The sequence below is a fragment of the Lynx rufus genome, unplaced genomic scaffold (assembly GCF_022079265.1).
Source record: "Lynx rufus isolate CCGP_SWC_20201006 ecotype Redwood Valley unplaced genomic scaffold, mLynRuf1.p SCAF_3, whole genome shotgun sequence".
In the NCBI taxonomy this organism is placed as follows: Eukaryota; Metazoa; Chordata; class Mammalia; order Carnivora; family Felidae; genus Lynx; species Lynx rufus.
The window spans coordinates 119,520,304-119,536,513 of NW_025814845.1; the positions used below are offsets into that span (position 1 = coordinate 119,520,304).

Consider the following 16,210-nt stretch of genomic DNA (forward strand, 5'->3'; position numbering starts at 1 on the left):
CTTGTCCCCCAAATCATTAGCAATACTTCTTTTGTTTTACACAGGAATTTGATGCCCAAAGGCCTACTTTTTACAAGATAGCTATAAATATTAGGTGTGCATTTGAGGGTTTGCAGTAAGTTGTAATGAATAAATGTGTACAATAAATGATTGTAAACTTTAGTGACTGTTGGTGAAAGAATGTAAACGATCACTCATTTTTATCTTGGAAGTGATTTTAGAAATTGTTGTCAAGGTTTAGGTTTGTAACGGTAATCTCTTTAATTAGTTCCTCTAGATTTCCCTTGTCTCCCCGACCGGATTCAGTGCATAGCACAACTTCAAGCAGTGACTCACACGACAGTGAAGAGAATTATGTTCCCATGAACCCAAACCTATCCAGCGAAGACTCAGTATGTAAAATTTGCACCTTAACTTCTGTCTTCCTGAGCAGCCCTTCCAAGTCGTGCACCTTTCTTCCAGTCTCTAAATCTGGCCCTTACATCCTTCTTTATATACTTAAGGAAACAGGATAGAAGACAACTTTTTAAAATGCTTTTTAAAAATAGCATTGTAAAATTTGAAGCCGATAATGGGTCAAAGTGTAATGCCAGTATTTATAAAGTAGATTAAAAATGAGTTAAAAATCATAAAAGCTTTCTAGTTATATTTATTTTTGAGAAATAATTGATTTTTGAAACTGTTCAAGAAAATATACTAGAAGCATTTCATAATGCAGTTCTCCAGAACCTCTTCATGGCACTCTTATAGTGAAGTGATCTTCTATAGGAGGTCTTTTGATAATCTTCAATAATACACTCTTAGATAAGGCTTAAAGATTAAAGACCTGTTACAAACCTAACTTGTTTCATATTGGCTGTATTACCACAAGGCACAAGAATTTTATAATCATAGCAAGCCTGCGTTCCCCAGTAATTAGATAGTTGCCAGAAAATACTTCAGATACTTAAGAATACAAACCCATTTTAATTTTTAAAAATATTTTGCTTATGTTTTCCCTCTAATCAAATTCAATTCTTGCTCTGCTATTTGTATTTTAGTAGATGAGTGTATTGGTTATGATTAGGTTCACCTCTGAGTAACAGACATTTATCTCTTTCTCGTGTAAATAAGTCCAGAGAGAGTCTAGCCAGGGTTGTGTGGCAGCCCTGTCCCAGGAAGCCCTTAGGGATGCCTGCCCCTTCCAGCTCTCCAGTCCACCATCTTCTGGGTGTGGCTCACATGCTCCCAGAACAAGATGCTGCTGCACCAACACTTCACATCTCAAGCTACAAAACAGAGGAAGGGAAGAAGAAGCAAGGGTACAGCCTGACTAACTGCCTTATAAAGAAGGTTCCCAGAAACTGCCATACACACAGAGACACAAAGGGGCTGGGAACCATAGCTTTTCTTCTGAGGGACAGCGGGCCTGACTAAAAATCCCATTCATGTGAGAGAGGGGAGGGCAGATATTATCAGGGCACAACCAGGTAGTATCTGCCAGGAGAAGTAGAAATCTGATGTCAAAATTTGGAAGGATTAACATTTTAGTGGCTTTATTTTCTTTAATTTTTTTTTTTAACGTTTATTTATTATTGAGAGACAGAGAGACACAGAGCGTGAAGAGGGGAGGGGCAGAGAGAGTGGGACACACAGAATCTGAAGCAGGCTCCAGGCTCTGAGCTGTCAGCACAGAGCCTGACGCGGGGCTCGAACTCACAAACTGCGAGATCATGACCTGAGCCGAAGTTGGTCGCCTAACCCACTGAGCCACCCAGGCGCCCCAGCTTTATTTTCTTTAAAACAATACTCTTTAGGGATTCAAAATACAAAGTCCATTTCTCTCGACATGTTTTACGTCTTTAATGTACTTTAGGCAAAAACAGATTTCTCACAACCCTATGTTGTCAGGAAACAAAATTAAGTGATTTGAAAAGCTTGATTTGGTGCTTAAACTCACTTTAAAATATCAAATTTTGGCAGTGCTCAGAATGAATAAGATAATGTAAAATATTTACATCAGCCTGGATTAGAATACAAACCAGCTATATCAATAACACTTTCCCTAATTTTAAGGCACAGCAATTTTTATTAATTGGCTTCTGCTTTGGGATTCACTGTTTTTCAACTTGATAAGTGGTGTTTTATTATTTTTATTACCTTTTTTTTTTTCTCATTATAGCAAATAGACTGGGAAAAGTCTACCTAAATCATCAGTGCTACATCAGAGTACATATTGTCATCAATTTTAATCTTTAGGTGGCTGAATGGACTTTTTATTACAAAAGTAACTTTTTTCTGAGATACTAAAGCGTGTCCTTTTGCCTGAAATAGTAAATTACCATAAAAATTTTGCAAAGGGCATGTAATAGGAAAGTTTGGATGTGTGATTTATCATGAAGGGAAAAGACTAGAGAGAAAAGTATTACAATCAAAAAGTCAAAGGAAATAAAAATATGAAATTGTTTGTTCTTTTATACCTCGTAAGGTATAAAACATTAAGCCAGAAAGGTATTTTTGCCTGCCAGCTGGTGAATTTCTGAAATACTTAGGTCCTAAGTGTTAGAAAAAGCAAAAATGTTCTGGGTGAAAATATCTGCCCACCATTCACAATAGAAAAACCAGCCACCATTTCCATCTCTTCACACTGCCAGCTGCAAGGGTTGATCATAATCCGGACAACTCTTCCTTAGAAAAGAATGTGATAGTTACAGGATTATTTTCCACGCCTCTTTGCAGTTAGTGCATTAAAGGTATACCATAGAAATTCACAAGATGTCATTGTGCCTGGATTGATCAGTAAAAAAAATTTGTCTTGGAGAAGTTGAGACAGGATCAGATCAAACCTGGCTTATACCTACAATGAAGATTAAATTCTATACATTGACGTTTTGAAGCATGACTTATTTCTCATACTAGTGATCATGGAGCAGGCGGTGTTTAATGAAACAGTGAATTGGTGGTGCTGCCTGTTAATTTATAAAAAGATCCAAAGTCAGGCATTCGTGAGGTGAACCCTTAATGTGACACCTAAAATGTGAGTGACCACACGTCACTATTAAAGACATGAATATTGTTATACAACAGTAACAACAAAAATACCTTCAATAACTTTTCACATTTTAAAAAGAATTTTAGAAAAACAAAACACAACTGTTATCTTTTTTCTTAATTCACAGAACATTTATGATAACTCCTAGAATCTTAGGGTTTTTCTAAACTGTTTTGGGAAAATACTGGGTTAAAGGCTAGAATGCAGAGACAGGCTGTTCGTAGTTGAAATTAGATCTAAAGCAAATGGACTGCCTTGCAGGGACAAATTTTAACAATATTTAAAGATGAAAAATTTCCAATTCTAATAATAACTAGACAGAAAACAGTTTAATCAGCAATTCTGAGACATTTCTCTGTAGGAACAACTTACTGAAAGTAAATGTGTACATCATATGAGCTCGTGTGTTCCTTTCACAAGCCTTGCAATAGTATGAACAACCGTAGGCATTTCCAATTAGGGGTATTCCAGGTGGGGGTTCTTTCACAAGTCACATTTGAATACAAAATTGTACACACACACCACTCCCCTGCTTGATATTTTTATATGAGAATGAAATGTAGAGTCATTCAGAAAAAAACCCAAAAAACTAGTTTCTTTATAAATTAAAAAAAAAGGGGGGGAGAGGGGAATGGCTATTTGTACATCACCTTTTTTGTGCCTTACATGTTATTGTTAAAATTTTTTTTAGTGTTTTATCACCAGTAGTTGGTAAATTCAGTTTAAAACTCTGTTCCCACAGGGGTGCCTGGGTGGCTCAGTCGGTTAAGCGTCTGACTTCAGCTCAGGTCATGATCTCATGGTTCGTGGGTTCGAACCCCATGTGGGACTCTGTGCTGACTGCTTAGAGCTCGGAGCCTGGAGCCTGCTTCAGATTCTGTATCTCCCTCTCTCTCTGCCCCTCCCCTGCTCACGCTCTCTCTCTCTGTCTCTCAAAAATAAAACTGCGTTCCCACAAATAGAGCCCTCACATTCCAGCATGCAGGTTGCTTGCTCACATTACACACAGTATGTAATGTGTCGAGTAGACTGCATAGTACTGCATTCATGAGTACATGCAGTTCAGACCATGTCCTGCTCACTAAGCTGTGGGCCCTGGCACAGAGCTGGGTAGCCCCACAGGAAGGAGCACCATTTTCTAATTCACAAAAATGTTTCACGTGGGCTGTCAGCAGCCCTGCTTCAAATGAGGGAATAGAGTCAATATTGCAAATTCTAGCAATTCTCTTTTTCCTAAATCACAGCTTACTCTGTGTGACTTGAGCAAAGACAAAAGGAGTAGTGATATATAAAAGGATTAGCAGATCCAGGTTTATGCAGTTTCCAAATTGTTTTGTTCATCATAACAAGTATAATTTTAAGTATATCACATCGTTAAGGTTTTCTTCAAAAGTATGTGAGTATTCCTATCTCTGTGATAGAAGACAAAAGAATGCTAGCTGCTAGTAAATATATAGTCTCGCCTATGAGAAGTCCAGAACATTTCTGGGTGAGGTTCAAAGCAGCAAGGCGGAGAAACAAGGCATTTGTTGGCACACCTTGGGAAGGACTGTCGTAATTCACATAGAGGTCATATGTAGGGGCGTCAGTTCGTGTCATGCTTTCCTTCTTATGAGCATTGATCTTGAAGTTCCTAACATCCTGTTGATTTTGCATTTTTCTGCCTTAAGCTTTTTTGTTTTTGTCATGTATTGCTGTCCTCTATCTGTCCTTTATCTGTTTATGGAGAGTAACCCTTGTATTGTACAATTCCTAGTAGGACAGAAGGGATAAGGCTAAAGAGAAGACAGAAGAAATTAAGAGCTAAAAATTCCAGGTTGAAACAAAGCGGACTTTGACAGTGCAGTCATTGTTTGTAGGCTTTAGTTAACATACATATTCTAAGCTAAATTTTAGCGTGAAAGTCTTAAAATACAGAACTTTTTAAAAATTTTAATTAGAAAGCAAGGAGTGAAAGGATCCAGTAGTTTAAAAATATAATCGAGTAAAGATATCATTTAAATAATGTTCAGTTGAGCTATTGCAGCCAACTCTAGCTTGATGTTTTGGTCTTAGTTTGAACCCAGTTTGACTCTTGAAACCATGTTTAGCTTACTCTAAAGCCTAGTTGTAATCAGTTCTGTTATATCACATATGTTCCTCCAATCCTAAAAGCAGATTTAATTTTCTCAGAAGACATTTTTTTTTTATTAAACCATAGCCTCTTAAAATAAATATTTTGGCTTTGGTAGATGGCAGACAAAATAAGCAACAGGTCTCGTGGATGTTCAATAGTAGATTTCATTGTATCACCATTTTCAGAATCTTTTTGGCAGTAACAGCCTTGATGGGAGAAGCAGTCCTATGGTCAAGCCCAAAGGAGACAAACAAGTAGAATACCTAGATCTGGATTTAGATTCTGGGAAATCCACACCACCACGTAAGGTAAGTGAAATCTCATTCTATAGACAAAATTAGCTCACCTTTTAAAGCCAAAGAATCATGTTTCCTTTGGGGAAATTTTATTAGTATGTTTAATTTAAATTTAGTAAAGTCTATTACTTAATATTGTTTCATAAGTCACAATTAACAAAGTCATGGAGAGTAATCCCTAATGGTATATAATAGAAATTATACACGTTCTCCTCTTTTAGTGGTTACTGTTGAAATGCCTACTTAACAAAATCTTGTCTTCATTCTCTTTCCAGTGTTAGCTCACATTATTCCCCTTTTGATTTACATGCTATTTTTGTCCAAAGTTTTGGTTTTTTACTTTTGTTAAACCACAAATTACACATTAGTAGTATTCTGGGTTGTTTTTTTTTTAATGTTTATTTATTTTTGAGACAGAGAGAGACAGAGTGTGAGCAGGGAAGGGCAGAGAGGGAGGGAGACACAGAATCTGAAGTAGGCTCCAGGCTCCGAGCTGTCAGCAGAGTGCGACACGAGGTTCAAACTCACTGACCGCGAGATCATGACCTGAGTCACAGGACGCTTAACCAACTGAGCCACCCGGGCGCCCCAGTAGTATTCTTATTATATAGGTAGTGCTTACTTAACATTGTCCTACATATTTACCACCTTCCCTTTCTTATCATTCCATCTTGTTCCTCAGTCTTTCCTGTCATAATCATTTTTTCTTCCTCCTGAAATACATTCTTTAGAAGTTCCTCTTGTGGAGGTCTGTTAGTAGTAAATTCTTGCAATTTTTGTTTGAGGGAAATGTCTATATTGTGCCCTCATTTTTGAAAAAGAGTTTTTTTGCGTTCACAGTTCTTGATTGGCAATATACTTCTTTCAACACATGGAAGATACTATTCACTATCATCTGGCTTCCATTGTTCCTACTGAAAAGTATGTTGTCAATCTAGTTACAGTTACTCTATAGATAATTTGTCTTTTCTGTCTGGCTGATGTTAACATCTTTTCTGTATCTTTGGTATTCTGCAGGTTTACTACAGTGTGTCTAGACATCTAGACGTAGATTTCTTTTTATCTATCATGCTTGATGGAAGTTGTGTTGTTCTTATTTCTGGATTTGTATTTTTTATCAGTTCTGGCAAAGTCCCAATCATCTCTTTAAATATATAGCTTTTCCACTCTTCCTTTTATCCTCTCATTTGAGGTTTCTTATTAAAGATTAGTCAGAACATATTGTATTTTCTGTGCCTCTTTTCACTTTTTCATATTTTCTCTTTATTCATCTCTTTGTTCTTACTTGGATTATTTCTTTAGTTCTATCACCAGGTACACTAATTCTCAATTATTCTGTTTAACCCATTGTTTAATTTTTAATTTCAATTATTTTTAGTTCTAACATGGAATTTTGCTCTTTTGTTTCAAATATGCATAGCTGTTTTGAATAGCTTGTTTCTTTCATGATATTTTATTCCTTTTATTTAGTTTTATTTTTTAATTCCTTTGAAGATTTTATACACACATAATTTATTCTGTTTATGCAATCATTTCAATATCTGAAGTCCTTGGAGGTCTGAATCTGTTTATTGTTTCTGCTCACACTCTTGATGGCTTGTTTCCTTCCATGTTTTATACATTTTTTTGCAAATTCATTTTGCTGAGTCTATCTGAGAATCCTGCAGACTTCAGTTTCCTTCAGAATAGATTTACATTTTCTTCTGCTGGGAAGCAATGTGCTACAACTATAGGACCACCTCAGTTTGTTTCATTGGTCCCTAGCTTAACAGGATAGCCTCAGATTCGACACACCCTCCCACTGCGGGCCTCCTGATTGCATTGCTGAGATTGACATTCATCTGAAGACCACGGTTCCTGTAAAGTTTCCATTGAACAGCTCTTCATGTCCTGTTTCCCTCACACATTGGGTATTTCTCTTACTTTCTAGAAAGCCCAGCAACGCATTAATAATTCTGTTTGGGGACGCCTGGGTGGCTCAGTCAGTTAAGCGTCTGACTTTGGCTCTGGGCAAGATCTCACCGTCTATGGGTTCGAACCCCGCGTCGGGATCTGTGCTGAGAGCTCAGAGCCTGGAGCCTGCTTCAGATTCTGTGTCTCTGTCTCTCTGCCCCTCCCCCGCTCACGCTCTGTCTCTCAAAAATAAATAAATGTTCAAAAAAAATTTTTTTAATGTTTGTTTATTTTTTGAGAGAGAGAGAGAGAGAGAGAGAGACAAGAGCACAAGCAGGGGAGGAGCAGAGAGAGAGGGAGACACAGAATCCGAAGCAGGCTCCAGGCTCTGAGCTGTCAGCACAGAGCCCGACATGGGACTCGAACCCACAAACCGTGAGATCATGACCTGAGTTGAAGTCTGGTGCTTTAAGCAACTGAGCCAACCAGGCGCCCCAATAATTATATTTAAGTTAGTTAGTATCTACTTGTATTTTAGAATAAGAGGTCGTGTCATCCTATGTAGTTTGCCATTCTTGAAATACTGTTTTTCAAAAAACATTTCTCAGCTCTGCAAGTCAACACTGGTACATGTTCTGAGGATTTGAAAAGGTCAAGGTTAAGCTAAAGGGAGAAGCAAGCTGTGTATCTTAAGATGAACCAAGTGTCTGTGATCCTTATTTTATAAGAATTTCATCTGTGTTGGGAGCATTCATCTAAATTCTTACATACAGTGATTTTAAATTTAAGGGGAAAACAGTGTACAGTGAGGAGAAAAACAACATTGTTAAATTGAAGTAATGTTATATTTGTATGTATGTGACCCAGTAGAACTTCAAGAGTTATTCACAGTGCATGAGTGTCTATGTTTTAAGGCTAAATTTCAGCAAGAAGAACTCTCTTACACGTGGGGTTTTATGGTTTTCTTTCTTTGCTTTTTAGCAAAAGAGCAGTGGCTCAGGCAGCAGTGTAGCTGATGAGAGAGTAGATTATGTTGTGGTTGACCAACAGAAGACTCTGGCTCTAAAGAGCACTCGGGAAGCCTGGACAGATGGGAGACAGTCCACAGAATCTGAAACACCAGCCAAGAATGTGAAATGAAAATATTGCTTCGCTGTTTCTGAATAACGAGAACTGAATTGTAAACATAAATCCTGTTTGAGATGACCTGACACTTCTATTCTAGGTAGATCCTCAACTGAGTAGAATTGAAGTCAGAGGACTTTTCACACATAATCAAGCAATTTAGACTGTAAATGGTGCTTTGTGGTATCTCAACAATCCATAACATGTAAATAATGTGGGAAAATACTATTGTTTAGCTCCCAGAGAAACATTTGTTCCATAGTTAACACACTTGTAGTATTACTGTATTTATGCACTTTTTCATTTAAAACGTTGGTTTGGGTATTCCCAAATGTTCCTTAACATAATTCCTTTGGGAGTTCTTGTTTTTCCTCACACTACTCTATATAACAATACTAAGTTAACTAAGCTACTTTTAGATTTGGAAATTGCTCTTTAAACTGCACTCTAACAACATTAAAATGAGAAGTAGATTTACAATTTACCTGTCTACCTGAAACATCAGGTGATAGCCATTAGCCTAAACTACACAGTATAGACGGGCTTGTCATTCACTGCGTTCCAAAGTGCTGAGGATAATATATGTACTGGTGTCAGGAACTAATTCTCTGGTTCATGTACATTTAGTTTTCAATGGTGGAACTTTATTATATTTTGTTAATTACAGTGTTTTTGGTTCATTGAGTGAAGATTCTGCCAGGTGGGATCTTGCACCTTGGGAAGACTGCATAATTACACTATCAAGTAAGCCTACAGATCACTTACTGGCATGCAGTGATGATGTGCTCTCACACTTGTTAACATGTATTAAACTTTACATTATTTGCAAAGATAGATTATATAACCAGGTACGTACCAGGCACTGATGTGCTAATACACTGATCAGGTTTAGACAATGAGCTTTAGTTGTGTTCTTGTTAGTCCTAATATTGGTTTCCAATTTGGACTTAAGGAAACATTCACTGTTAGTTATAGCAACATACTGTGATTTTTTTTTTAATTAGACAGTAATTCAGATTTATTACTCTAAGAATGAAATTCTATGTTTTGACACCATAGTGCCCTTTCTATGATTTTTTTAACTTTACTTAATATTCTTCTTGGCCTTATATTTAAATCCCTATGCAATTAATATTTTATATCTACATTTTTTTAAAAAAATAGATGTTCTATAAGTGATTCTTGTATGTAGCACCAGTTGCTTTTCCAGTAAAAGAATTAAGGATTTTGTACTGTGATTTATATTCACTGCCCTAATTTGAGAAATTTTGGAGTATTGTTATAATGTGAAATCTTAGAGTCATGAACCTCTTCCAACCAGATGTCTGAAATCACCCGAGGAATTATATAATTCTGTCTCACCTGTAATACGGTCCTGTGATACGGATATCAAAACCACAAATTATATATAGTGAGACTACAGTTGTATTTATCTGTTTTGGCTTTGCAGTGTAATTTAGAAAGCAGGTATAATTTGTTTGTTTGCTTGTTTTTTTAACTAAGTTACAAACAATCTCTTACGTATTGATTTGGGACTTACTAACAGTTTTTGGAGGAGGCAGAGATAAGAGTACCCACAGCTGAGGCATGACTCCCTCCATTCAGACCTCTAACTGTTGCCTGAACACACAGATGTGCCCTGATTTCTGGTCTTTTGGCCATAGTACTGTGCCTAATCAATGTAATGGGTTTATTTCCCCAATCCACGAACTAAAATTGTTCATAACAAGATGAATTGTAGACTAGTAACATTTGATGCTTTTAAATGTTTGCTTCTTTTTAAACAAAAACTAAAACTCAGAAGTGAATTTTCAGATGGATTTTTAAATAAAAAAAGATTGTTTGAATTTGGTGTGCACAAGCTGTTTTGTAGTGAAACCACAAAATAAAATCCAAAGTTACTGAAATGTGCCTAAACCATTAAAACACACAACACAGTTGATGTGTGAAGATGCTAAATTGTGTTATGTGGAAGATGAATGTATTTTCAGAATTATAACACAATAAGTATATTATTAATTCAAAAATGGAATCTTATCAGAAGAGTTCTAAGGCAAATAGACTTTTAGTGCAGTTTTTCAATTTTTTACAAGTTATCCTTTTTGAAGACCTGCAGCATTCTAATTGGTCGAAGTTTTTCCCATTGTGCAGAGTAATCTAATAACTGAAATGTGTTAGACAGTTTTAGCAAATTAAATCACATTATACATCGTATTAACAGATTAAAAGATAGTTTCTTACGGAGCATTATTTTCCAAACATTTGTTGAATAAAATTTTGTGTAACCCCAACACATAAAGCCTGAAAAGTTCGTTTTGTCAGTATAAATATTTTGGGTTCACATTTAAGTTTATTTTGGTCCATTACTAGGAATAGAATTTGTGAATAACACAAATGTGTAATTGGCATTATAGAGTTGGTAGAAAACCTCAGCAGCCCATTTATTTTTATATCTTATTTTATTTGCATACTATCAAGAAAATTTGGGTTCACACAAACATAAGTAAGTGTAAATAATAGCAGGTTTTAAACACACATCTCAGGAGGTTCTTTAATTAGAGATAGCTGAAGTTATATTCCAAGGTTAAAAAAAATAAATTATTCTGGTAGTAGAAGTTAATACATAAGCATTCTCCAGTATGGTTTAAAAAAAGGGGGGGGGGATATTTAACACATTAGAATGTGCATTTTTATTAAGTTTTCAAAACTTAATTTGATTCAAACCTTTTGAAAACCCTAATCACCTCCAAGAAGCTGAGTTTTGGCCCAGGGAGAGTTGAAAGCCACTGGTTAATCATGTGACAAAAGTCAGAAGTCTTTTTCTCCCACATGTTTGATGTTCTTACTTTCTATTCCTTATTTTGAAAAACTGTAAAATCTTATGAAGGTTTGAATACCAAAGCACAGTTCTGCTTTCAAGAATTGAAATTTAAACTTGAATAATTTAAGCTACTTAAGCCACAAAAGGTATCACTTAGTAAGCTATAAAAGATGATTTTTATCTACACTCTAGTTTATACAGTTTCATCTTTATTTTCATCAATACCATATAAGCTACTGTGAGCATTTTAGAGAATTCCATAAAGGTACTATGAATGTGTGTGTGTGTGTGTGTGTGTGTGTGTGTGTGTGTGTGTGTAGCATTGTATTTAATCCTAGACTAAATTTGATACAGAAATACTGCTATACTTGCATCTTAAGGTCATGCATCAATTTCTTCTGGACTCTTTGTATTTAATTAATGGGGGTCACAATCTTCGTATTCGTAAATGCATTTAAACTGGAAATTGAACACCAGTGTTTGTCTTTCTTTTTCTACTAGTAGGAAGTTGTCTGCTTACCCCCTTTAGTGAAAACGGTATTTTTGATGTTTTTTAAAATGTTAGCTACTTTATGCCTGTACTATAGACACTGATCATAATTCTTAGATGCTTTCAAACACTCTTAGTGCCTCTTTCTTTGGCCCATTGAAAGTACTGGTTAGTAGTATTTTGAATGAATACAAAGCCAGTAAAGTTATAGAGACAATGAGGTGAGCCTGTCCCTCCTAATCCTGTCCTGGGTCATTCCCGTAGGTCTTGTCCTTTATTGTCAGATAAGCAATCAGCTCCATAGCAGGGATTGTACATATGACCAAATCAAGTGATTACAGGGAGAGAGACATCTATCCTAGGGTAAGACTTCTTGTCAGTAACATCTGATATGTTATATGTAAATCTGTATGTAATTTAAAATACAGCTCTTAGATGAAAAGCCATGGTGTATATAAATAATGTAGACATTATGGACTTGATAAGATGAAAAGTTGATTGTTGGGTTGTGGAGATAATTGGTTTTTACTCTGACTAAATATGTTTATTACTACAACTTGAAATAATTTAGTTTGTCTTCTCTTCCATAGACGTAACTTTCTTTCGGTTCATTATAATGTCTGTTATGAGTCTCAACAAACTGTTTAGTCAACGGATTAACATAGCTTCTACTTTCTTAACATAGAAAGACATGGACTTGTGTGAGTTGTTGTAATCTGAATCAATTGTTGATAATCATCCCAAATTTCAACAGAAAAATCTTATGTATAAGTTTATTTTTCCCTCTTGCACAACTTCTTTTGTAAAGATCCAATTGTAGATATTTTCTGCTACCAAATAAAACTTTTCAAACAGTTTGGTTTCAAGACTTTAGTCAGTTTGGATACTGAGATTGTAAACCAAAGACATATAAATTTATATTTCTAACCCTTCCTCAGAGTCTTTATCTAAATCAAAAACCCAACTCTGCCATTAACTATATGTTGTCCCTTGAACAACATGGGTTTGAACTGTGTGAGTCCACTTATTCACAGATTTTTTTCAGCAAATACAGAGCAGTATTCTAAGTGTAATTTCCTTATGATTTTCCTAATAGCATTTTTCTAGCTTATTTATTGTAAGAATACGGTATCTAGTACATGTAACACAAAATAGGAGTTAATTGTTTATATTATCAGTAAGACATTCGGTCAACGGTGGGTTATTAGTAGTTAAGTTTTAGGGGAATCAAAAGTTATATGCATATTTTTGATTGTGCAAGGGGTCCGTGCCCCTGAGTCTTGTTCAAGGGTCAGCTGCACTTCCCAGCCCTACGTCTATAGGGGTCACTCATTTTCTGCAACAAAGATTGCACTAGATCATGCTAAAGTACAATAAACACACCCTAAATAGGAAAAGCTTCTGAGATGGTTGCCACATGCATATGCTCTTGTTATTCCCTCATCTAACCAGTACAACCAGCCTTTTGTTGAAGAGAAGGCCGATAAGTAAGGGTCTGCATGCAACCTTCTCCATCAGAAAATACTTTTTATGTATAAAACACGACTTGGGAAATGATAACTAGCTGGGCTTTTTCATTTCTATGAGAGTTTCCAAACACCTCTACTACTTCATAAAACCCCAAGAAGGACCATGTGAGTCCTTTGGCCACTCATTCCAGCATTTTGCAACTTTGACTCATTAAATCGTATTTGGGAAGTTCTGGGAGGGTGAGGTTATCTTCTCTGAGATCATTCTCTCCTCATCTGTGTTTCTATCACCTTGTAAATGATGAAATTTCTGACTATTTGCATATTATTTCTTTGGGAAAAAAAGCTGCTTTGTCTGATAAACACTTTCTGAGTTACAGTTTTATTAGGAGAGTTTTATGGAGAATAACTTGGCAATTCTGTGAATGTGTGTTATTGCATATTTAAAAACTGAGTCAATGATAGGAGGCATTTTATTAACTGTCGTGATGGGTAACATTCCTCCCTTCAGTTCCCTGTTTTATTACAAAAAGTGTTTCTGTAATAAAATAAGTTGAACATATATAGAAAACTAAGTTTCTAAGATGTGTTTCTATACTTCATTAGACAGAATTTTATTACTATTGCCGTGGTTATCTTGGTGATTAACTCTTAGCATAATGTAGCTCTGATTTTGTGTTCTGTGTAATGCCCAGAACATTTATAACACGCAGTGTGAGGGATGTAGAGTGTACAGAAAAGAAAAAAAATGCCCCAAAAGCCCACTTTCTCAAGTACCAGTATTGTGATGGTTGTGTCATCGTGGCTAGGCTGTGGTGCCCATGTGTTTGTTCAAACACTAGTCTAGATGTTGCTGTGAAGGTATTTTGTAGATGTGGTTAAAGCAGATCACCATCCGTAATGTGGATAGGCGTCATCCAATCAGTTGAAGGTTTTAAGAGCAAAAACTGAGGTGTCCCACAGAAGAAGGATTTCTGCCTCAAGACTGTAGCGTAGAAATCCTGCCTGGATTTCCACCCTGTCAGCCTGCCCTACAAATTTCAAACTTGCTGGCACACAGTTGTGTGAACCAATTCCTTAAAATAAATCTCTCCGATGGATGGATGGATAGATCAGTTGATTGATTCTCTTGGCTCCTTCCTCTTAGAGTAACAAAATCGGTAACCCCACCTATTTTTCTTATTTGGTTTTTATGATGGTGTATTAGTTTGCTAGGGCTGCCATGACAAAGTATCATCAACCGGGTGGGTTAAAAACAAACTTAATTTCTCACAGGTCTGGAGGCTGGAAGTCCAGTTATCAAGGTGTTGACAGGTTTGGTTTCTTCTGTCTTCTCTCTACGACCATTCATCTCTTCATCTCTTCAAGTCCTGGTGTCTTTCTTATAAGGACACTAGCAGCATTAGATTAGCACTTATGCTTATTAGAGCATAGGATCACCCTTATGACTTTATTCAACCTTAATTACCTCTTTAAAGACCCTATCTCTAAAAGCAGTTACTTTCTGAGGTACTTGGGATTAGTATTTCAACATTAGTTTATGGGAGGGGGAGAGGTGTGGACAGAATTCGTTCCATAATAGATGGCTATAATATTCTCATCTACCTGACCGAATGCACCTTGGAATAAAAATTATGTCTTATCCGTCATTATTTCAGTGACATTCCTGGCAGAAAAAGATGGAACACTCAAAGAAGTAATTGAAGAGAGTCAAATGAAGGAATTACTGCATATCTGGATCCGGTTAAGGGAACAAACAAGGAGTGGTTAAAAACCACTTAGCAGCAGTCAGAAGGCATTAATATTTCTAGAAGTAAGAAGGCAAGTGGAGGGCAGTGTAACTGATCTCCAGTTAGCAAGATAGCAAGAACTATCCACCAGCAGGTGCCTTACTCTTAGGTAGAAGGACACAGCTGCTACCAAAGTCAGACCAGAAGGGAGGAAGTCCAATTACATCTTCCATGATTTGCCATTGGCTAAAATTGGCTAGCAGCCAGAAATAACCCAGGAAATGAAATATAGGGGTCAGCCTCCCATGACCCATGTCAAGGCAGAGAAAGGTAGAGGGCATCATCAGATCAGGTGGGTCAAACAGAGAAAATCTTTAACAATATTTATAATTATCATGTCAAACCATCAAGGAAATAAAGGGCCTGTGAAAGATTGGATTGCTAAACAGTTGATCCAAGCTCTTTTTGGAGTGCCATCCTGTACTACAGGAGCTGTAGGTATAAAAACTACATTTCCCAGACTTCCTTGCAGCTTGACTTTTGCCTATATTTGACCTCTAGGCTAGTCGCATTCACTCAAACTCAGAAACCGAGTCCGTGAAGAGGGAGGCAGAACTTTGTAGGGGCATCAATCTTGTTAAATCTAGCAGTTTGCATTTAGTAAATGAAGCAATGAGTTCCTGATATTTGGTTCATAGCTAAGGTAAGGTATTCTGCACCTTCATGACACTATGGGCACGTGATCCTGGATTCAACCATTGGTGCAGTGGTTTCCTAAACCCAGACTCCTGATTGTTCCCATGTCTGGTGGTTCTATGGCATTGTTCTGAGAGTCATCCCTAAAGACCCTTCATGAACCTGTCAGCGATTGTAAACTCTTAATTCTGTAGCTTAAATACCCTTTTGTTTAAAATTAATTGGAGTGACTTAAGTCTGGTGAAAGTGATGCAGAGGCCAACCTGGCATTCTGGATTTTTTTTTTTCTTACCCACATATTGTAAAACTGTGATGAAAGAAAATTTGGGGGGAGAAACAGGAAAATTCCTCACAAACTGTGTTACTTCACTATCTTTTCCTGAAAGTGCAGTTGGATTCTGGGTTTCTTTGCATTGACTGCTGTCAAATATTCCCTCAGGTGTGAAGGATCTGAATTGTCATCTTTAAAGACTGAATAATACCCCTTCCAGTATTTTCAAATACTCAATGATAATATCCAATGTTGATTCAGGTGTGGAGGGT

The 16,210-nt window shown here is 36.6% G+C and overlaps 1 protein-coding gene across 2 annotated transcripts in view; it reads left to right on the forward strand.

Annotated features, from left to right (window-relative positions):
* Window positions 1-12,619, forward strand: part of GAB1 (GRB2 associated binding protein 1) — a 124,146-nt gene extending 111,527 nt beyond the window's left edge. For both annotated transcript variants that reach the window (XM_047091750.1, XM_047091751.1), the window contains 3 exons: window positions 269-392; window positions 5,333-5,455; window positions 8,318-12,619. In XM_047091750.1, the coding sequence (XP_046947706.1) occupies window positions 269-392; window positions 5,333-5,455; window positions 8,318-8,476 (406 nt within the window). In that variant the 3' untranslated portion in view covers window positions 8,477-12,619. The remainder of the gene's footprint in view (window positions 1-268; window positions 393-5,332; window positions 5,456-8,317) is intronic.
* The last annotated feature ends 3,591 nt before the right edge of the window (window positions 12,620-16,210 follow it).